At 46.7% G+C, this 23,159-nt stretch overlaps 1 protein-coding gene across 7 annotated transcripts in view; it reads left to right on the forward strand.

The window, feature by feature from the left end:
* The window catches only part of CELF2 (CUGBP Elav-like family member 2), a 527,802-nt gene that overhangs the window by 493,303 nt on the left and 11,340 nt on the right, over positions 1-23,159 (forward strand). For all 7 annotated transcript variants that reach the window (XM_060160102.1, XM_060160117.1, XM_060160126.1 and 4 more), the window contains 2 exons: positions 14,829-14,948; positions 20,836-21,015. In XM_060160102.1, coding sequence (XP_060016085.1) covers positions 14,829-14,948; positions 20,836-21,015 — 300 coding nt within the window. The remainder of the gene's footprint in view (positions 1-14,828; positions 14,949-20,835; positions 21,016-23,159) is intronic.

The raw sequence follows: 23,159 nt of genomic DNA on the forward strand, positions 1-23,159 counted from the left end.
TTGGGGTCCTGTTACCGAAAGGAAGATCTGCCCCCTCTCTGGGACAGACCAGGATCCAGCAGGTCTTCATTAACCTCCCAGTGACATGGTGCTTGCTTTCCACAGAAATCCGTGGTCCTCACTTTTTCTCTCCAGAGTCCAGAGCTTGGTCAAATCATCCCATTTTGTAATCACAAGGAATCTTCAAGATCATCTATCCAGGTGCCTCACTCATGATCCAGATGAGGAAACAGAAGGCTGCAGGGTTAAATGATGTGCCCAAGGGGCCACAGGCTGTTAGCCGCAGCTGAGCGGGCCACCACTTCTGCCACCCCAGGAAATATTCAAAAGCAGGAGCTCCTGAGGACCTGGAATTGTATTTCTTAGTTTCTTCATCCTTATAAGGAAATCACCACGATTTTTCAATTTGTGTCCATGACCATCTATTTTAAAAAAAAAGCAAATACCAGGGCCCAGCTATGGGGAGGCGTGTACTTTTATTCTGGTAATTCGTAAGCGAAATATCATTAGAACCAAGTTTCCCTTTCCTTTGCTCCATTCCTGTTTGATCCATACAGGCTGAGTTGATATCAATATAAACCGACTGTTTCAAGCTCATGCCCCCAAATTACACCTTCATTCTTGTGTCCCTCTTCATGGGACTGGGGAGGGTACTGAACATAGGCAAGTTGAGGAGGTACCTAGGTTGTTGACAACTAATGAAGTAGATTCTTTCTTAGAAACATCACCCAGTGACGGCTCCAACGAGCACTTGTTAAGTGACAATTAAAGTGAAGAAAACAGTGAGACTGCAGTAGATGTTAAGAGGTTGATGCTGCCCACATCCGTTTCCATACCACTTTCTCACCTCCAAAAACATTTACTGTCATAGAATAATGCTCAAAAAGGACTCAGAGCCCAACAAGGGACTTTCTTCCTCTGGTCCTTCAGACTCAGAGTGTTCCTCTGGCCCATCTAGAGAACCAGTAATGATTTGTCTGGCCCAGCGTCACACACACCAAATTGTCGACTGGTCTCCTGGTGAGTTGGAAGTAGGTTAGTGAAGGAAGAAAGTGACGCAGGTGTTTATGGGGTCACGGACGTGCCCGTTACAGATCGTCGGGTAGTGAGATCAGAACACCTTGGAAGCTTTCAACGCCATTTTCTAACCCAAACAGCCACCTCCCGCCCTGTCATCCCTCCTCTCCTCACCCCTCTCTGCCCCCCCAAAAAAACCTTTTAGGGAATAAATTTAAAATAAGAGATGTGGTTATTGTGGGATAATTAGAGCCCTTAGAAGAGGAGACACTGTTTGGCGAATCCCCACGGGTGCCTGTGTCACCGCTTCATGACTCTGCCCCCTTCTAAGCATCCAAGCTTGTGTGACGCAGGGCGGTGACCGCAGGCTCCGCCGTCCTGAGTGTGTCTGGTCGAGGCAGGCAGTTTTCTCTGTTTGCAGGTATTTTATTTATTTCCTAAACTACAAAGCCACTGTGCTTACACCGTCTCATTGATCTGTGCAGAGTATTTTGTGGATGCACTAAAGGCAGATTCTTGGCGTCCTCTATTAATGTTGTCTCGTTGTAGCTTTTTAAAAATCTTGCAGTCCAGGAAAAGTGGGGAGGGGGTTAGTAGGAGGAAATTGAGGCACTGGGTTCCTAGAAAGCGTGGTCCTTTCAGGGGCAGACATATCCGAGACAGGACCTGCCAGTGCACCGATAAAAGAACGGAGGGAAAGATCACCTTCGTGTAGGGAGGATGACAGAGGCGTGGTCAGTGTCAGAGGTTGATCGTCCCCAACGACCACCTTTCTACTTTTCTCGGTGGATCTGGAATCTGGAAAAAGAGGAAGAGCCAGGACTTCCCTGGCGGTCCAGCAGTTAGGACTCCGCGCCTCCCTGCAGGGGGCGCGGGTTCAATCCCTGGTCGGGGAGCTAAGATCCCGCAAGGCACGCGGCTACACAACAAAGGGGGAAGAGCCACGTTCCCTACATTCAGCAGTCAGCCTCCCCGCAAACTGCCGGCCATCCCACCTCGTGCAAAGAATGAGAAGGAAGCCGGTATTTCCTCCATGTCCCTGATCACAGTTCGAGGAGAGGGAGGATGAGGTCTCTGCCTCTCCAGGGGCCAGGCCAGTGTGGAGCCTCGCGGACCTCAGAGGGGCCTCTGGTTCCTTCTGTGGCAGCCACGCAAGGGGAACGAGGGGCATCTCTGCTCCTGTGCCGGTGACGAGGCAGCAGCTGGCTTGGCTACTTCTGTTTGTAATGGCATCCCCACCCTTCCTCCAGTGTTAAAGAAACAGTTAATGAGAGCCCTTCACCCCGCTCCGGGCTCACCTGGCCGTGGGGGGCCCTCTGGGCAGCCACAGCATCGGCGGGTGGATGCCCTCCCTCCAGCTCATGGAGGCCTGTGCGGGGCCTCGTCCTGGGAGCGGCCAGACGCGGAGTCCGGTGTACCTGCCGCGGCCGCGGTGGGCTTTCCACCCCTTCCTTCACTCAGCAAGTCCCTGTGTGGCGCCTACGATGTGTCAGTCCCTCTCGTAGGTTCTAGGAAATAAGACCAGTGACCTCCTGCCCTGTAACCAGGGGGACTTCTTTATATGCAAGATAGAACCAGAACTTTTTACTCTTCCATAGTTTTTTAACCCCTGTTCCTACCTCCCAGCATCTGTTCCCCTGTCTTATCACAAACCCAACCTCACCTCCTCTTAGCCTCTCACCTTCTCACACCCCAAACTAAATTCTGCACCCAGCCTGGAGGGAATCTGCTGATGCTACGCGCAGACACCCCGAGATCAGTGGGTCCCAATCTTTAACGAGCAGAAGACGCACCAAGAGGGTGTGTTAATTCACAGTCCTGAGCCGCACAACCGGCAGGTCTCAGGGAACGTCCAGGTGACCGCGATGCAGGAGACCCTTGGCTATACCTTCTTCCCATCCGGTGTGTGCTTCCTGCGCCGTCTAAGGGCATTGTGGTCCCTGCCTCCAGAGACAGGATGGTTGTGACGCAGTGGCCCGCGGAGCAGCCCAGCAGCCCTGCAGCCCAACCTGGCCCTGGGCCGCAGGTCAGAGGGAGTATCCACCACGCAAGGCTGGCCTTTCCCTAGTGATCGTTTCCACCACGATCCGGCCATTTGGGATTTGAGTTGCTGCCTCTCTGCTCAGAAGAGAAGGTAGAAGCCTGTGATGTCTGCAGCTCGATGGGGCTGTTTGTGTGGGTCCCTTTGGTCTGCAGCCTCCAAACAGACCTGGGGTCTCAGGCCCTTCAGTGATGCTGTGGGAAAAGGGGCTGGTCCCCTTCACTGAGGGTTGAGTCCTGCCTTCTCGGAGTCCTCGTTTGCCCCGCCGGGAGATGCTGCGGTGTGTGTTCAGTCCTAGGGGGAAAGTAAGAGCTTTTCAGACGTTGGTTTATTGGACTCGGAGGCCCCCAAGCCTAGCCGCGGGCTCTGCCGAAACCCCCGATACGCGACCACGCGGAGACTCTGCTTTCCTGTTCCCACAAACGGGGAGGCTGGGCCCGCCGTGCAGGCCAGTTCTTGCCCACCCTGACTCTGCCCCTCTTGGCCGCCACCGACTGGCCCCCACTTGGGTCTCTGGAGCTACAACGACTCTCTGTATCAAGACCTCACACTGTTTCTTCCCTTAGCCTTCTCCTCTCTAGGCTAAGTTTTACCTTTCTGTCCCCTGTCTGTCTCTCAGCTTGGCTTTCAGGCCAGCTCACCCTCTTCTGGACCCTCTCAAAGCTGTACCCCCAGATGGAGTCTCCTGAGGACCAGCCTGATGATAAAGGCTGGAGAACCGGTCATTAGCTGTGCAGTCGCCTCCCCAGGGGAGAAGATGTTGAATCTTCAGGTGTTGCAAATTGATGTGAAAAGAATGTCATCCCTCCTTGTGAGAACAAAATCCTCCTAGAGGCCACTGACTCCCCTTGGCTCCCGGCCCTTTCCATCTTCAGAGCTGCTATGTCTTTGTGCTGCTGTCTCTCTGATTCTCCTTCCAGCCCCCGATAAGAACCCTTGTGTTTACATGGGGCCCATGCAGATAATCGAGGAACATCTCCCCATCTCAAGGTCAGCTGAATCACAACTTTTAATTTCTCTGGGTCATGTAACCTGACATGTTCACAGGTTCCTGAAATTAGGACATGGACCTCTTCAGGGCGACAGTAAATTCTGCCTACCTTAGAGAACAAGAGTAGTGATTCTTACCTCCCTCTCTAAACATTGCCCTGGAGACCTAAATAAACTTAGTTTACCTACCCAGTCATGCAGAAGTTAGCACAAAAAGAGAAGAGAGAGCGGGAAGGCCTTTCTCAGGCACCCGTTGGTGTCTCGTATTTCAATTCAGGGGCCCCGACTCTGGCCCGGAGGACATCAGGGCCTCCTGAGTCTGTGCAGGCAGATGAGTCACCCTTGTCCCCAGAAGGGAAATCAAGGCCGCTGGGGGCTGCGAGAAGCAGAGACCAGGGGACTGTCTCCTGGGAAGTGAAGCAAAGGTCCTTTCTCTCTGGAAAGCTGAGAATAAGCTTTTATCTCTGGCACAAATAAACGTAAAAAGAAAACAAATGGAACGTCTTTTTTAAATTCAGGTAAGATTAGGCTTGCTTGTTATACTGGTTTAAGAAAGTTTTCCAAACAGCCCTTCTCGCACAGCTGTGTGTGTCTTGCTGTTTGGCCCCCCGATTGGCCACACAGCTGGAGAGGGTCCCGTCCTGTACCTCCGTACCGTGTGCACCACGCACACCCCTCTGCTGCCGCCTCCTTTCCCCAGCCAGTGCGTGCGTGTCCTGGGCGGACCAACCGGAAATGAGAGAGTATGTGTGAAGGACTTACTGATGTAAGAGAAACAAATCCTTGGGCTGAGGGTATGAGTGAGTCTAGTTCTCAGCTCTGTGCTGAACAGAAGTTCTTCTGGGGGCTCTTCTAGCACTGTTTCCTCCTTCCCTTCCTTCCTTCTCCTTCCTTCCTTCCTGCCTTCTCTCTCTCTCCCCCTCTCCCTCCCCCCTCCCCCCTCTCCCCCTCTGCCCCCTCTATCTCCCAGCATAGCAAGGGACCAGATGACCTGGGCCCTCCATCTGTGACCTGCAGTTTTGACCTGAGTCAAGAAGCTCTTCTAGACACATCATTCAGCAAGGCACCCCCTGGCTCTGAGAAGAAAGCACCCATCTTATCACTTAGATTAGGATGGGTATTTGGGGATCCCTGAGCTTGGAGTCTTTCCGTCAATGAACTGACCTGGTCACATGAACAAAGTGATTCCGTAACAGGCAGAGATGTACTTCCTCACTGCCAGTCTCCCCCTCCCCCGGCCCTCCTCCCTCTCCAGCACCCCAGTCTCCCCGTCCTGCAGTTTGTTTGTTTGTTTGTTTGTTTGTTTATGACTGCATTGGGTCTTTGTTGCTGTCCACGGGCTTTCTCTAGTTGCGGCGAGCGGGGGCTACTCTTCATTGTGGTGTGCGGGCTTCTCAGTGCAGTGGCTTCTCCTGCTGCAGAGCACGGGCTCTAGGCGCACGGGCTTCAGTAGTTATAGCTCGCGGGCTTAGTTGCTCTGCGGCATGTGGGATCTGCCTGGACCAGGGCTTGAACCCGTGTCCCCTGCACTGGCAGGCGGATTCTTAACCACTGTGCCACCAGGGAAGCCCCTCCTCCTGCAGTTTTTTCATCCAAAGGCACAGAACTGCATTTCCATGTGAGGTCATAGACACATGGCTCTGGTGTGTTGCTTGGCCATTTCACTTCCTGGCTGGCTAGCTGCTCAGAACCTCTTTGGGCTGCTCGGTGGTCTTGAGCTGGTGGTACAGCAGGCGTGAAACGTGGCGTGTGACAGCGTCTGTCCTCGCTGCCCGGGAGCTGAGGTGGCTCTGCTCCCCACCCGCCTTCCTCTCGGCTTTGTTGTGCGGCTTCTCCTTTGCGTGGGGCAGCCTCCGACTGAAGGAGGTGCTGTGGGCAAAGCTGAGCCAACATTTATTTACCAGTGTTCCTTTGGCGTCTTGTAAACAGTTTAACTGAGAAAGCGAAGGATACAGTTCTCAGTGGAGACGGAAGGGAATTTTGGGTGGGCAGAATGCAGTTACCCAAGGCAGCGTCCTGCCGGTCTGCCAGCACAGAAATAGAAAGATATGCGTGTTGCTGGTATTTAATCTGTCTCTGTCTTTTGTGTCTAGGGGCTTTTCTCTATCGTGTCTCTCTTGAATATTTGGTTTTGAGGCATTTGATTGAGATTGGCTGTATGACAAATTTGAGTTTTCCTTTTGCTTTAAACAGATTGTTTGCTAGAACTCAGAAGGTTCTTAAAGGCAGCTAGATACACAGTCGAGATATCTTTTCCAATTTAGACTCAAACCGGGCTGAATTTTCATTGTATTGTCCAAAGCACTGGAGCACGTGGAGTCTTCTCATTTTAAGGCAAGTTACTTAGTTCAGTTAATCTCATGTTTGATTCCTCCCCCTCCTATTTTTCACCCTCTCCCCATCAGTCTACTGGGACCATCCAAGAACAGCACAACAAGAGGTCAGAAAACTACAGTGCACTCTAGCCACTCTTCCTGGGTTTTAAATAAATAGAAAAGCAAGATATAAAGAGACCTCTCACTTGCATATTGTTTCTTTTTTTTTTTTTTTTTTTTGGAGTATAGTTGATTTACAGTGTTGTTAGTTTCAGGTGTACAACAAAGTGATTCAGTTATACATATACATGTATCCATTCTTTTTGAGATTCTTATATAGGTTACTACAGAATATCGAGTAAAGTTGCCTGTGCTATGTAGTAGGTCCTTATCGATTATCTATTTTATGTATAGTAGTGTGTATATGTTAATCCCAAACTCTTAATTTATCTCCCCTGCCTCACTATCCCCTTTGGTAACCATAAGTTTGTGTGCTGTGTCTGTGAGTCTGTTTCTGTTTTGTAAATAAGTTCATTTGTATCATTTTTTTACATTCCACATATAAGTGATATCATATGATATTTGTCTTTCTCTGTGTAACTTACTTCACTTAGTAGGATAATCTCTAGGTCCACCCATGTTGCTGCAAATGGCATCATTTTGTTCTTTTTTATGGCTGAGTAATATTCCGTTATATCTATATACCACCTCTTCTTTATCTGTTCATCTGTCGATGGACAGGTAGGTTGCTTTCATGTCTTGGCTGTTGTAAACAGTGCTGCAAAAGCACTCAGTCTTAACTGTAGCCCCACTTTGCCTCCAGTTTTCTGTTTTGAAAAGAGAACAATGAAATTGTGACAGTGTGTTGTTTCCAGCCGTAGCCTCATTTTTCAGTACCTGCCGGGCCAAGCTAATACACTTTATCTGTTCTTCCTCAGGATGCCCATGCTAACCTTCGTGATCCCTCTCCTGCCACCTCCGTTTAGATACAGGGCGACCCCCGCCAAGGGGTGGTGCAGAGGATTAGAGACTCATGAGGTCTGTGCGGTAAATGAGCCTGATAAGTTCACGTTACAGAGACTGAGGCGATAAGGCCCCGTCGTAGGTGTCGGGTCTCCAGCAGCTATGAGGAATACCCCACATCAGCATGGTGACAGGTCACGTGAGGCTTCTAGGGACGTGGTGGCGTCCCTACTGATAAATGACCTTCTCCAGATTAGCGACCTGAGGGCGCGGGTACCCAACCTTCTCCATCGTTGCTGCGAATGGCACCCGGGTCTGGGGGCCTTTCTGATGATAACAGTAGCTTGTATGTGTTTCTCAGATGAGTGCCAGAGAGCATCCTGACCCAGGTACTCAGTTTACTCCCCTCCATGCCTCCTCCCAGGTTGCTTCACGTTCATTTCCTGTGCTGTTGGAGGAATATGTCATCTCCTCATCCTGGTCCTTTCCGTTCCTTTCCCTTTTCTTTGATCTGAATGAAGAGTCTGAGGGAGGTAAAGAAAAACAGAGCCCTGAATAAAATAAGGGTTTTCTGCTGGTCACCGCACACTGGCCCTGGAATTCTTTCATGAGCTACCAAAGACACAGATTTTTAGGAAAGTGTATTAAGGTCCTTTGCAGTGCAAGCAGTTGACCCAGTTTTCTTTCTCTCTCAAATGATTGTCAAGTCTCTGCTGTCTCATTCTAGTCTAGCCAGTCCAGCTCTACGGTTGCTGTTTGCCTGGTATATACTTTTCCACCCTTTTACTTTCAACCTGTTTGTGGCTTTGAATCTAAAACGTGTCTCCTGTAGACAGTGTAGGCAGATCTGGTTTCCTTTCATTCTTTGAACATATTTATAATGGCTGCTTTGATGTCTCTGTCTGCTGAGAACAGTGTCTGGGCCGTCTCAAACTGTTTCTGTTGCCTGCTTTCTTCCCTGTGTGGATCACACTTTCTCATTTCTTTGCACATCTCATAATTTATGAACAACTAGACATTTTATTCTGGACGCTGATCCTCCCTACTCTCCCCCACCAAACCCAGCTGCTTCTTGTTTGCTCATCTGCTTAGTGACTTAGCAAGTGGAGTTTATTCCCTACAGGGTGCTTCTGATGGCACTCCTTAGAGAACACAGCCTCGGGCTGTGAGTGACATTCTTATATTTCCTTTTTTAAATGACATAATTCTTCCAAATAGCTCTCTTTGAATGCCTTTCTGCCGGATTGCCTGTTCAGTTTCTGGCTGGTCTGTTTCTATTGCTATCCCACCCAGCCTCCATTAATTTCTAGTTGTTTAATCTGTTGTTTTTGACCCTGAGCATGAACGGCCATCACAGTCTGATTCTGTTAAAGTCAGGCCCCTCCATAGGGAAAGTCTTCAAGGCCATTCCTTGAAGCTTGCTGTGACCCCGGGAACACTCTTCCTATCTCTCTGTTTCTCTGGTTTTCTCTGTTAAACTTCTGGATGGCCTACCATTCTGTTCCTCTTAATGGCCCACCACCAAAATATCTATTGTTTTCCATGGTGCCTTAGGCTTGAACTTCCCTGCACTGTGTTCCAAATAAATGCATTCCTCTTAGGGAAAGTTATGGAGCTCTCTGTTCTTGTGATCTCTCTCTCTCTCTCTCTCTCTCTCTCTCTCTCTCTCTCTCTCTCTCTCTCTCTCTCTCTCTCTCTCTCTCTCTCTCTCTGTGGGCAGACCCTCTTTGCCACTGCCCTGGAGCTGAGGGCAGGGACAGCAACCTGCTTTGCTTCAAGCAACCCCTGGCCTACAAGAGGGGTGATGCAGCAGGGCAGTAGCACCTGCTTGTCTCAGCTGGCTTCTCTGGGCATAGAACCTCCGCCCAGAAGCAAGATGGGATGAGGGTAATTGGGCCCAGTATTCTCCGAGTGCTGTGCCTGGGGTTGAGCTTCCACCCTCTGAGTACAGGCTGGTTCGAGGAAAGGACTCAACACTTCTTGACCTGCAGTAGAGTTTCTGCAAAACAGGGCCAGGGAAGAAGGATGGTTAGAAAGGCCAGTGGTCTACCCCTCCCTAGGAGAAACCATCGCTATAGTTTGGGAGCTGAAAAGAGCCCCCATCTTCTTGACCACAATCTCCTGGGGTAGAGCTTCCATTACGCTGAGCTTGGGGGAGAGGAGGACAGGGGATAGCACAACCTGCTGGTTGTGGCTCAAATGTCACAAACTCCTGCTCTTCCTACTGAGATTTAGTCAGTTTTCTTGAGAAAGAAATTTCTTGGGACTTCCCTGGTGGTCCGGTGGTTAAGAACCCACCTTCCAATGCAGGGGATGCGGGTTCGATCCCTGGTCGGGGAATTAAGGTCCCACAGGCGCGGGGCAGCTAAGCCCGTACACGGCAACTACGGAGCCCGTGCACCACAACGAGAGAGAAGCCCACGCCGCAGTGAAAGATCCCGTGTGCCGCAACTAAGACCTGACGCAGCCAAATAAAAAGCAAGAAATTTCTTTTTCTTTCAAGGATCTTATGATACTTTAACTCAAAAAAGCTCCCCCCTGCAGCCCATGGGTGGTGTATTCGTGTTGTCATGTGTTTTAGCTCTAAGTTGGTTTGGTTTGGTTTGAATTTCTGTCCATTGCTATTTTCTATAGCATTTATTTAGGTATGCCCATATATTTATCACATCCTTATTATTCCTCCTCTTTTCATCTGGGATCATTTCTCCTTTAGTTTGAAGTATCCAGTAGCACTTCAGTTAGTGAGGGTCTAATGGTGAAAAAGTCTCTTAGCTTTTGTGTGAAAAGTACTTCTTTATTTTGTCCTAGTTTATGAAATACATTTTTGCTGGATATTCTAGCTTGACGGTTAGTTTATCTCAGCACCTTTTACTAACTTGCTTACATTATTACTGTTTAGATATCAGGTACTGAGATGTCTAATTGTGGTCTTTTGAGGTTTTTTTTTTTCTTCTCTGGTTGTTTTTTAAATCTTCTTTGGTGTTCTGCATTTTTTGCTGTGGTGCATCTAATTTATATTTATTTTCATTTTTCCTGATTGAAATTCACTGGGACCTTTGAACATGTGGATGTGGGAGAGGATCTTGTATCAGTTCTGGAAAATTCTCAGTCATTAACTCTTTACATATTGCCTTTTCCCTGTTCTCCCTTTTCCTTCAGGAACTTCAGCTAGACGTATGTTAGACTAGTCCATGTCCCTTAATCTGTTATCATTTCTTTCTCAGTTATGTATAATCTCCTCAGGTCTGTCTTCCAGCTCACGAAATTCTTTCTGTGACTGTATCTAATATCCTGTTAAACCTGTATATCCATTGAATTTTATATTTTGATTATGTTTTTTCACTTCTAAGATTTTATTATTTAATAATTTTATCAGTATACTTGGTCATTTCTTATAATCTTTTTTTTTTTCATTTTCCACCCTTTTTTTTTTTTGCGGTACGCGGGCCTCTCACTGTTGTGGCCTCTCCTATTGCGGAGCACAGGCTCCGGACGCGCAGGCTCAGTGGCCATGGCTCACGGGCCTAGCCGCTCCGCGGCATGTGGGATCTTCCCGGACCAGGGCACAAACCCGTGTCCCCTGCATCGGCAGGTGGACTTTCAACCACTGAGCCACCAGGGAAGCCCCCCACCCTTTTTAAATTGTGCAGACATGTTAAATGTACCTCCATTCTATTGTGTGCTAATAATTCCAATATCTGAAGTTTTGGTGGATCTAAATATGGTGTCTAACTCTGTCTCTGCTGCTTCTTACTCTTGGTACTTGTGATTTTTTTGTCTTGTGAGCTTAACTATCTTGGAACCTTATTTCTGAGAATTCTTTGCTGAAAATGGGCCTTTTCAAGGTTGACTTATAGTTGATTCTGCAGGGTGCTGGAAGACAGTACAAGCTAGGGACCACTTTAAATTGCTGGCTTGAGCAGTTTTGACCAGTCAGATAAAGTTGGTTTGAAAACTGATGTGAGGGCTCATTGGTTATATACTATCAGAGGGAAATTCCCCTTGCCATACTCCACACTAAGTTTTGAGACAGGCAGTTTTCCTTACCGTTTCTGAAGTGAGAGTATATCTTGTTCACTGACTGCTTAGCCTTTTATAGTGTTCCAGACTTATTGGTGGGGAAGTCTCTTCTTAGATGCTTTACCTCAGGCAGGCCCTAGGCTTTCTTGTATTTCTTACGTACTGAGAAGCTTTGAGAACTGAAGCTCAAATTTATCTGGTCCACCTTAAGGGGAAAGCTACCTTCAATGCTCCACTTACTTCTCTGGGTGCCATCTTTCACTTACATCATTGATTGCTGAGTATTTCTTACTAAATGGTCAGTTATTGATGCAATTTAAAAATATTTTAAAAAACATCTTATTAAGCATTTTAGTTTTTTTTCAGTGGGAGAGTCTCTCTAGTAACCTAGACCACCTAACTGCCAGAAATTGAAGTCCCCCCACCCCGCTTTCCCACAGAAAAATACACTTCTGTTTGACGTCAGTCTACATGTGATAAGGGGTAAAAACTATCCCTAAAGCATGTTCTGATTCTAAGCCAGTAATAAAGGCCTGAAGAGTTTTCACACAATTTTAGGTGACACCAGGGAAGAACTTCTAGAATGGTAGTATGAGAATATCTGTGGACTTTTTGCCAGTGAAAGACCCATAACTGGTGAAAATTATTTAAAAAATCAACCACTTAAAGTCTCTAGAAATTGTCCTAAGCATATACACAAATGGAGAAACATTCTAGAAAATGTTCTGGCAAAGAATAAAGATAATGTTAACTTTGATTCTTTTAAGTTATGTGTGACTTAAAATTTTTATGGTAATACATAAAAGAATAGAAATATTAAATATTACCTCCAAAAAAAGATATTACCTCCAAATATTAAATATTACCTCCAGTAATAGAGGGGGGAAAATGGAATGTGGAAAAAACCAACAAGTAATCCTAAAAGGTAGGCAAGAAAGAAGAGAAAAAATGTAATATAGGCAGGACGTATACCACAAAATTTAAATAGTTCCGCTGAAAGACTATCAAATTATTAGGCTGTATTCTGTTTTTGAAAACCTGTTTATATACTGATTATAAGAAATAGAGCTAAAATATAAACAGACAAAAATAAAAAGATGGCAGAAGATATACCATGCAAATAACAAAAGAAGGGCTGGTGCTTTTTTTTAACATCATATAAAACAGATGTCAAGGTAAAACTAGAAATGAAGAGGTCACCACAAAAAGTTTATTTCAACAGAAGATACAATGATCTACAAACATCTGTGGAAGTTGTAAAGTAGCTTCAAGAGGTATTCCCCCAAATTTACATATTTGCATGGAGTAATTGGCATCACCATAGTGGAGGATTTTCACGTGCTTCCCTCAGTAACGGACAGATCAAGCAGACAAAGAAATGGGACTTAAATGTAAATGCTCCTGATTTTTAAAATTTATTAAGAAGAAATTATGAGTAATTTTATACCAATATAAATTCAAAAACTTCAGTGAAACATACAAATTCCTAGAAAGCTATAACCTTAATAAAACTGATTCAAGAGGAAAGAGAAAAGTGGTTTGGGGTTTTAAAAGAAAATGTCCTCAATTTTCAGAGTTACATACTGAAGGGATAAGGGATAAGATGTAGGGATAAGATGGAAGTAGGAAGTAGAGTGGTAGGGATAAGATGGGAAGTGGAAGGGATAAGGGATAAGATGGAAGTAGGAAGTAGAGTGGTTCTCAAATATTCTAGAATCTGGATATGAGTTTGAAGGAATTTGTCACTATCGTCTCCTTTTGTGTGTACTTGAAAAGTTTCATAACACAAAAGGACTATAGAAACATTGACTTGATTATGTATAATTTTACTTTTAAAAGAGAAAGAAAATACGTACACATCATGAGGAGTCAGAAGCTAATGCCATATACATGGGCAGAAATGTGGCAAGGTGGGGAATTCATTTTTCAGGCATTTGATCTATAGGCTCACCCAGAAGGAATCCCAAGCAAGGTGCATTGCAAGCAATACTGTGTGGTTTCTGAAGGCACAGCAGGAATGAGCTCCATCTGGGCAGGAACATGCCAGCAGGATGGACTGAAGTTCCCGGCCATCCTAGAAGGAAGGAAGTTCACATGCTCACAATGATTCCACAGCTAGAAGTGGCTCAAGCGCCACTTTTATCAGTGGTCAGAGTTTCGCTTAGCTTTTACGTCTATCACTGGGATAAAGTGAGATAATACATGTGAAAAAAGTCAGCAGACTATCAAGCTATACAAATGTAAGATAACCTGAAATGTTATTTACATTGTAAGTGTAAAAGGGATTAGGGAGGACGGCAACTTTGGAGAACATTTTAGTATTTCCTCAAAATGGTAAACATAGATTTATCATATGACCCAGCAGTCCCACTCCTAAGTATGTCCTCAAGAGAACTGAAGACATATGTCTGCCCAGAAACTTGTGTACAGATGTTCACAGCAGCATTATCCATAATAGCCCCAAAGTGGAAACAATCAAAATGTCCACAACTGATGAATGAATAAACAAAGTGGAGTGTTTCCACAGAATGGAATATTATTCAGCAATAAAAAGGGATAAAGTACTGACACGTGCTACAGCGTGGATGAACCTTGAACACATTTTGCTGAGTGAAAGAAGCCAGGTGCAAAAGATGACATATTTTATGATTCCATTTATATGACATATCCAGACTAAGCAAATCCACAGAGACGGAAAGTAGGTCAGTGGTTGGCAGTGTCGAGGGAGAGGAGAGAAGGTAGAATGAGTGCTAACGAGTATGGGTTTCTTTAGAGGGTCATAAAAATGTTATAACCTTAGTGGTGCTGGTTGTACAACTCTGTGACTATACTGAAATCAGTAGATTGTATACTTTCAAGGAGTCAATTTATAACATGAATTATATCCCAATAAAGCGGTTATTTAAAGGGGGAGGGGGGGAGGGGAAGAAGAGTTCGGACCAAAATGGTTTTATCTCCTATCACTCTCCGCTACTATAAGCACCACTACCTGGGTCCTGAAGTCGTCTGTCAAACCCAGGAATTTTTTTTTTTTTTTGAGCTTCATTGAGAAAATGCCAAGTCTGAAGCATAAGCAATATGAAAGCCAAGAACCGCCATTTTACTCCTCCTTCCCTCCCCCTTTTTTTGTGCGGGTCATTTGTTCAGAGGCTTCCAAGGTGCAGCTGGTGAAAGACCCACCACCCAGGAGGACGGGCTTCCTATCGTGGACTGTCCCCTACTAACCAGCAATGCACATGTTCGCTGGCTGGCACAACAGATCTGTGATGCTTTTTTTTCACCAGATCTCATTGTCACAGTTGCCACAAGGACAACCCCATGTCTTTCACACCAAAACCTAAGCGCAACTCCCAGACTGCCCGTGGTTGAAGGCTCCCCGGCTGTGTCTGCTGTGATGGGGACAGACTACTTCCCGGGCCATCTGGCTTTCACTCATCCTGTGCTTTCTCTCCCGGGTTCCCTGTCTGTCTTTTGTTTTGCAGTGGCTGCTTCAACCCCCAACTCCACTGCTGGTGCGGCCATGAATTCTCTGACCTCTCTCGGGACTCTGCAAGGACTGGCAGGGGCCACTGTCGGACTGAACAACATTAATGCACTAGCAGGTACCATCGCAGTGAGCATCTGCTGCTCTGGTGGACAGCCTCCCCCCAGATTCCCCACAGACAGTGGTCAGCCAGAGACGACCTAAAAGGTTACGTCACGGGGAGAGCTAAAGCTTGGGATGGAGGAGCAGAAGCACGTGTTTTGACAGGCGTACGCTGCCTACCCCTGTTTTGTCTCCAGAAATACCCCACCCGAAGTCTTTTGTAATGTGTAGACTGTGTATTTAGCCATAGGTCTCTGTGGTTGACAGGTATCTGCAGGTTTCGAGGGCTTTGGTTTGATTCTACTTTGGTTCCCTTCATCTGAGGGGAGGAAGTGTGTTATAAAAGAACAATCAATGGGCTAGAAATCAGGATGCATGGGGCCAGCTCCCAGTCACCTGCAGGAATCTGAGGCCAATCACTGCCCACAACTGGACTTCAGGGTCCCATCTGAAAATTGAAAGTTCTGGATCAGATGATCTTAAGGGTCCCCTCCAGCTCTAAAACCCAAAGGTTCATGGCGATTATACAGGAGGAGAAATGAGGCCTTGGGAAGCAGAACAAGGCTGAGTGGCGAGGAGCCGCCCCCGGAGTCAGGGGTCACCCTACAGCAGTGCATCTCCTAAGGGCCCCGTTCCAGCTAACGCAGGTTGAAGCAGAATGAGGCAAATTGCTTACCGAATTACTTAGCTCTGAAACATACAGACCCACCAAAGCACTCTAAGTCGTTTACACAGCCTGCCCGTTTCCGGCATTCTAGATCTATGGGGAGAAGAGTGCCCGGCCAGAGGCCGAGTCATATCTGAGGCTCGAGCTTAGCCTTGGCCCCTCCAATTGGGGAAGGTCCTCGGTCCACAGAAGGGACACCTCAGTTGCCTTTCCCTCAGCTTGGGCCCGCGCCCCTACCCCGTGCCTGAGAATAGCCACGTCCAGAAGGACCATGACAGCCTGACTCGGGGACCTAATTACCTACTGGGCAACCCAGCCTCTGCCCATTTTAAGCATTAAGAAAAGGGTCCTTGACAAGTTGCCTTATTTTAAACCATGATTGACTAAGTGTACAGTTTTTAAAGGGTGATCAAGCAGTAGTGTTTTTTTTTTTTTTTTTGTATTTTTTTATTTTTTATTTATTTATTTTCTTTGCAGTACGCAGGCCTCTCACTGTCGTGGCCTCTCCCGCTGCGGAGCACAGGCTCCGGACGCGCAGGCCCAGCGGCCATGGCCCACGGGCCCAGCCGCTCCGCGGCATGTAGGGATCTTCCCGGACCGGGGCACGAACCCGCGCCCCCTGCATCGGCAGGCGGACTCTCAACCACTGCGCCACCAGGGAAGCCCCAAGCAGTAGTGTTTTTAAAAGCAAAAAAAACAACACCCCAATAATTCTATATCTTCAAATCCCAAAAGAATACCTTGCAATTTGTTTGGTAAAGAAGCACCTAGAACTCATCCAAATGAAGACTAACTTTTATAATCCAGATAAGAGGATAAGTCGTACATTTAGAGGTAGGAAATGTGTTGAGGTTTTATTAAATCCTTTTATTCCTACGTTTTGGGGAAAGCAGTCATAACCTTGGACTGAGTTTTATCTGACCAAAGGCCAAAAAGAGCAGACAAGAAAAAGATTTCTTTCCTTCCCGACCAGATAGCTGTTGATTAGCAAGCACGTGTTGAATGAAGTGGTGGCCGCGTGACAGCAGAATGTTTTACTCCAGTGAAGCTGCCTCCAGCTGCCCTCCTGCCAGCAGCCCTCATGGCCCTGCCTCCTGTTTCTGACCTTGTTCTGCAGACGCTCCAACTCACTTGTCCTTCCCCTCGGTTGCAGACGTGTGTTTGCACACATCCCTTCATGCTGCTTCTCTTGCCCCAGGACCTAGTTCCCCTAAAACAAGGAATTTGATTTGATCGCCTGCCTGTCCTTGGTCTGCACAGTAACAGGCCAGTGGGAATGGCTGTCCTCCTCAGCACGTGCTCATGACTGCTGTGTGTTGTCTGTGTGGTCCCGCCTCTCTCCATCCTGTTCTGTTGTCCTTTGCGGGGATTTTCCCATCGTTATCATGAGCGACTGGAGAGGGACTGTGTTGAATGGCAGAGAGACCATGAGTAGTTCCTGTGTGGGACCTGTGTTATTCCAGTTTTGCTCCTGGCAAGAAAAACAGCCTTAAATTGTTTTGTTTTTTAAATTCTTTGCCATTGGGTTAATGTAAGTACATATAGGTCATGGGAAATTAAGACTGTTTCTAGTTTCAAATAACCCCTACTAGACACTATGAACCAGAAAAATGTTTAATCAAACCAAAAGTCATGCACAAAGTAAAATACATTCCTTCTGACTGGGTAAATTACTATCAGAGCTATTTAACAATCGGCACCGGCTTGGAGCTAAGATTTGCTTTCTCAAATACCAAGAGAAAACCTTCTAATATAGAGTGTCCTCTTTCAAACCGTTCTTCCTTAACAGACGTGATGATGCTACCTGTCCTACTGGATAAGAAGGTACTCAACAAACGGTTACCTGGACAGAGGCAGCTTGACAAATAGTTGGCCACAGCTTCCATATCATCACTGTTTCCTCCCCCACTCCACCCAGGAGCCATTACTTGCTACCGTAAGGAGAGTTTTCTGGTTTTCTGAGTAAAGCCACCTCTTTTCCATGGACGAAGGAGCCATGGAGAAAAGTAGGTAGATGGAATCTAGTTAATTCCCAAACTCATCCTGGGAGAATCTGACTGCCTTCCCTGCCAGAGGGCCTCTCAGCTCCCCACAAGGTAAAGCTTCGGATGGTAGACAAGTAGCTGAACCAGACTGTTTGAGCTTCATACCCTTGTTCTTCCTTATATGCTCATAGAAGGAGGGACTAAAAAAAGGACAGCGCTCTAAAGCTTAAAAGCGGAAAACAGCAAAATCAGAAGGAAGGAATGTGGGCAATTCACTAACAGAGCTTTCCCTTCTGGATTAGTTGAGGGTTCTCCAGGCAGGTTTCAACACTAATAGCTGAATGAAGACGAAGAAAATATTTTTTGCAGTTATATCCACCCAGGAATCTGTATCTGATTTTGTGCTTAAATGTATGTCAAGTGACATCCTTATTTTTCCTTTTTTAAATGAGCTAATTCTTCCAAATGGTTTACCATATAGTGTTTAAAGTTATGATTATCTGCATATCACCAGCCACAAATGCCTGGTGAGTAATGTTTACGGAAATACTTTATGTAAAGGAGAGAAAAGATGCGATGCTTTGGGCATAGTGTTGCGGTGGCTTGTCACCCTTGGTATGCCTTGTGAAATTAGTTTTAATCTGTAGTATTGGAATATATAAAGATACATGTAGTTAGGTACATACACAAGCACATACAACATCACATACACTTGTGACCATATTATTAACACAGGCATGAGCACAAGTGCCACTAATTGTATATATTCATATTCATCTACCCTGATTTTATACATTTCTTAGACCTAAGTCCTCATTATCAGCTTGCAGCTTAGAAGAATATATCCCATTTATACCAAAGAAAATTTATCCCAGCAAATACATACAAATCTATGAGAATATATTAATACATTCCTCACTTTTGCCCTTTCTTTATTGGGTATAAAGCCTGGCCGAGGGGTGTGCAGATAACTGTAGCTGGCTCGTGGCACTCCGCCTCCCACTCTTTTTTTCAGCATCATCTTCATGCTGGCCACGCCGGATGTACATGCTCATCTTTACGGGTGGGTCCTTCTAGGTCATTTTCACAGGTTTACTCGATAGTCTCACAGCTCCCCGGGACTCCATCGGGGGGGACCTGGGAGAGCGGTTCAGTTAAAGCACGCGGTAGTCTGGCTGCGCACTAACTTCACTGCTAGACTATTTGCAAAGACCTTTCCTCCCTCGTTGAGGTCTGCCAATCCATTTGGCCTTTTCAAAGAAAGCCCTGTTCTTTTAAGGGGAAGCATTTTATTCAACCAACCTTCTTCAAACCTCTGTTTTGACTGTCCAAAGTGTTTAGATGGAATCAAGTACCAGCAGCTGAATTGACAAATGTTATCTTCAGTATAATGACTATTTAATACAGAATGACATTAGATCATTGATAGGAATAACTCTCAAAAGTTGAAAACTTCCTTTGATGGTTTTTAAGATTCTACCTGGTAATCAATCACCTGTTCTACCTTGGCCGTGGTAAACACACACCTCAGAAAAAATTAGAATAGACTCCTTCATAATAAGAAACTTCAAGCAACGTCAGCAGGACCTCTGCTGGCCACCACCTTTTGAGCTTAGTTGGTATCGGCTAGAACTGCTTGAAATCACTTTCCTTTTCAGGAAGCTGGCTTTTCCACGTTCATGGCCCCCAGGTTTTCCTTGACACTCCAACCCCACCCCAAACGTCACCCAAGGCCCATTTCTGTCCCCTCAAGCCCCCCAGGGAGAACACCAGACCTGAGGCTCCATGAGATCCCTCTATCCTATCTTGTTACGTGTAGTCCTTTTAATCTAAGAGATGAAGGTGTCAGAAGAACAGAAGCATGATGGAGTAAGTAGCTCACTGCCCCCTCCCCTCTGTCCTGCGGAAGGCAAGCAAAAACATGGATGGGAGTGTTGAGGTGATTCTGGTATTTGATTCCTCTGTATAATTTCTAAGCACCCTTCTCTTAGTTGTCCTCTATTCTCATTAGACTTACAATTTTTTTCAATTAACCACCTTTGCTATTTTAACATCCTTAATCAATAGCCCTAATTCTTTCAAGATTTTCATTAATGTTTTCACTAAGTTCTTCCCATAAACATCTTTAAAAAAAAAAGTCTTCATCATAAAGGGAACTCAAGGCAATTATGATGTCACCTCTTCCATTTCCTGAGTTTATAGAAAAGTTCACACTCTATAAAGTATTACTTGTTTTGACTCATATTCAGGGAAAAAGTGACACAGTCAACAACCATAATAGAGCAAAAGGGCAGCCAGGAGACAAGGAAAAAAGTCAAAAAAGTGTGCTGGCCGTCATCCAGTTCACATGGGTTAATAGCCAAGATCCAGCTTTTCAGACATGGGGTCACTTCAGTTGACTGAAAAACATGGCATGGGGTGCTCTCATTGGCAGAAACCCCAGTTCCACTGGCACTGATTAATATTCAGGCGTGTGTGTCTGTGTGTGCGTCTGTTTGCTGCTGAGAACAGCCCCATCCCGTTTCTAGCCTTTCATACTGAACAAGCAGCTTCAGTTAGCTACACCGAGGGGAGGGAGCCACATTTTTCCTGCGCCTTTAATTCTTCATCGTCAGAGAGGCTCTCCCTAAGGTCCTCGTCCCTGACAGCATCCTTCAGCTGTTGAGGAAGCCGGTCAGCGGAACTGGTGATTCACTGGTTTATTGAGTACAGAGCTCGTGCTGCCATTTCCTCATCAGATAGCTTAAGGGAGAGCAGTTTCAATCCTGTCCTTCCCCCTCGAACCCTGGGGCCATCCCACGGCTCCTCAGAGAGCCCAGTAAGTGGCTTAAGTGTACAGATGTCGCAGGCCTCTGCCACTAGTGGTTTTTTACATGCTCTCAAGCTCTAAGCGGCAGAAGCCTTCTACTTCAGAAAGAGAACCCCAGCCCTTGCCAGCAGCGCACTGCTGGAGCTCAGATGCACTGGCTCTCTGTAGTGCCTTGGTGAATTCCGTCACTGGCCTAGGGAGTGAGGCTTACCGTTGCTCAGGGGCTTGCGGTGGTCGTCTGTGTGTCTGCCGTTATTACAATTTGTCACTTCATAGTTTTGTCTGTAAGTTCTTGTTGGTGTAATTGGTGTGCTCGCTGCATGCACTTGCTGTCGTACTTGTGTCAAATGATTCTCTAACTTCCTTTGGAAAGCACTAATGAAAAGTGCTGTTTCTCTTCTCTATTGTTGGGTTTTTTGTAAAGTTGCTCAAATGCTCTCAGGTATGGCGGCTCTGAATGGAGGACTTGGCGCCACGGGCTTGACGAATGGCACGGCGGGCACCATGGACGCCCTCACCCAGGCCTACTCAGGGATCCAGCAGTACGCGGCCGCGGCGCTGCCCACGCTGTACAGCCAGAGCCTGCTGCAGCAGCAGAGCGCGGCCGGCAGCCAGAAGGAAGGTACGTGCCTGGGGCCCGGGCCGGAGGGCAGCGTTCGCCCCCAGAGCAGAGCTCCAAGGAACTTCCACCGAGCCACTGCCCTGAGAGAAAGCGGTTGTTTTATTTCTCCTACTCATGTTCGTTTAGTTTTTCGTAAAGAAATCTGACAGGCCCTTTCAGTCTTCTTTCCTGTCATACTTAGCTTTACTGTTCCTCTCCCTGTTCAGGTGGAGTCCTCACCCTCTGTGCGCCATACGCAATTACCTAGTGATTGCTGCCATTAAAAAATTGCGGGGAGCACCCTCTCCCGAATCAGCAGGGCCACCTCTCATTTCTCCCCTTCCATACAAACTCCTCGTTAGAGGAAGGGGTGGGTCGATGCAGCCCCCTGTGGGCTCGGCCCAGCTTTCCCGCAGTCCATGTCCCCCGTGATGGTGGAGCTCACCTCTTAGTCCGCGATGGTTTCCAGGTTAATGAAAAAATCCACTCTTAGGTTTGACTCAGTCTCCGTTTAATCAGGGGTCTTCCGGGGAAGCAAATAAGTGATTGATTGCCTTGCTTCTCTGCCGGTAAGGCAAAATAAACATCAGGAAGTGAATGCTAAGAATAAATGAAGGCTAATTATAAAGCAGTTAATGAGCTGGCCCGAGTAGGGAGGGCTTGTCTCTTTCTTTCCTCCTTTTGGCTCCTTCCTCCTTGATTGAAATTGCTTTTAAAGCAGAATCTGCACTGTGATATTTACTCTCTTTCTGACTTGTTTTGAACACAAGAAAAGAAGTTAGAAAAGGGAAGTACTTGCTGAAGATGTTTTTAAAATTTCTTTCCCTTCTCCTATATCCTCACCCCATAGTTCCAGACTGGTTTTTGTCTGCATATTTTGACTTTAAACATGGTGTCCTATAAGAAATAGAAGGGTTTTTCTTTTTAAGTTGGGAAAATAGTAAAAGGGACACAGCTTTAAAGATACTCATGCGTTTTGGGGTTTTTTTGGGTTTTTTTGTTTTGCGGTACTCGGGCCTCTCACTGTTGTGGCCTCTCCCGCTGTGGAGCACAGGCTCCGGACGCGCAGGCTCAGCGGCCATGGCTCACGGGCCCAGCCGCTCTGCAGCATGTGGGATCTTCCCGGAGCCCGTGTCCCCTGCATCGGCAGGCGGACTCCCAACCACTGTGCCACCAGGGAAGCCCTATCTTCCATTTTTAATGCTGTTACATATAAACAGAAAAATATCTTTCTTTAAAAAAACAAAAACATGGGCTTCCCTGGTGGCGTAGTGGTTGAGAGTCCGCCTGCCGATGCAGGGGACGTGGGTTCGTGCCCGGGTCCGGGAGGATCCCACATGCCACAGAGCGGCTGGGCCCGTGAGCCATGGCCGCTGAGCCTGCGCGTCCAGAGCCTGTGCTCTGCAACGGGAGAGGCCACAACAGTGAGAGGCCCGCGTACCACAAAACAAAAAAAGGAAGATAGTTGAAAATCTGAGTTTCATTCTTTCAACTTTCTCTTTCCTCTCAGCTGTGACTGTTGTTGTTGATTTTTTTAAAACTTGCACAACTGTTCAGACAACTGCGTTTTCCCCAGGCGTGTGGAGATCCCATGTCATAAACACCTCGGCTTCCCAAAGGAAAGCCTGTATTGAGGTCCCTGTGTCTGAGGTCTGACTACCATGGTGACAAATGAGGGTGGTAGGAGGGATCCTGTCAGATAACCGTATCCTCAGGAGAGACCGTAAAAGCCAGTTCCCCCACGTGCGTCTTAGAGAGTGTTGGTCACTTCTCCCTCACCCAGCAGGGCCTCACAGCAAACCATATAACCCGGGTCACTGAGAAAACATCTGTCACCAGCAGACTCGAAAGTCAGTAGCTTAAGGAGAAAGTCCGGGCCCGGAAGTTGCTTCACACCAGCTCACTGCCCTAAATTTCTATCCCTTAAGTTTTAGGCGCTGCTTGTGCAATAATTAATCCTCTGGGATTAATGTAAAATAGTTCAAGATAAATACTGCCCGTTCCAGATCATCTACATTTAGGTGTGTGAGCTACCAGCAGCATGGGTTAGTGCTTGATGGTGTTTTAGGTTGTTCAGGTCTTTTTAAATCATCTTCCATCTTCTCGTATGTCTCCTCTGATCACCTTCTTCTCACCCTGTTAACCTGTGCTAAGAAATTTAAACC

This window comes from Lagenorhynchus albirostris, chromosome 1, assembly GCF_949774975.1.
Source record: "Lagenorhynchus albirostris chromosome 1, mLagAlb1.1, whole genome shotgun sequence".
Lineage (NCBI taxonomy): Eukaryota > Metazoa > Chordata > Mammalia > Artiodactyla > Delphinidae > Lagenorhynchus > Lagenorhynchus albirostris.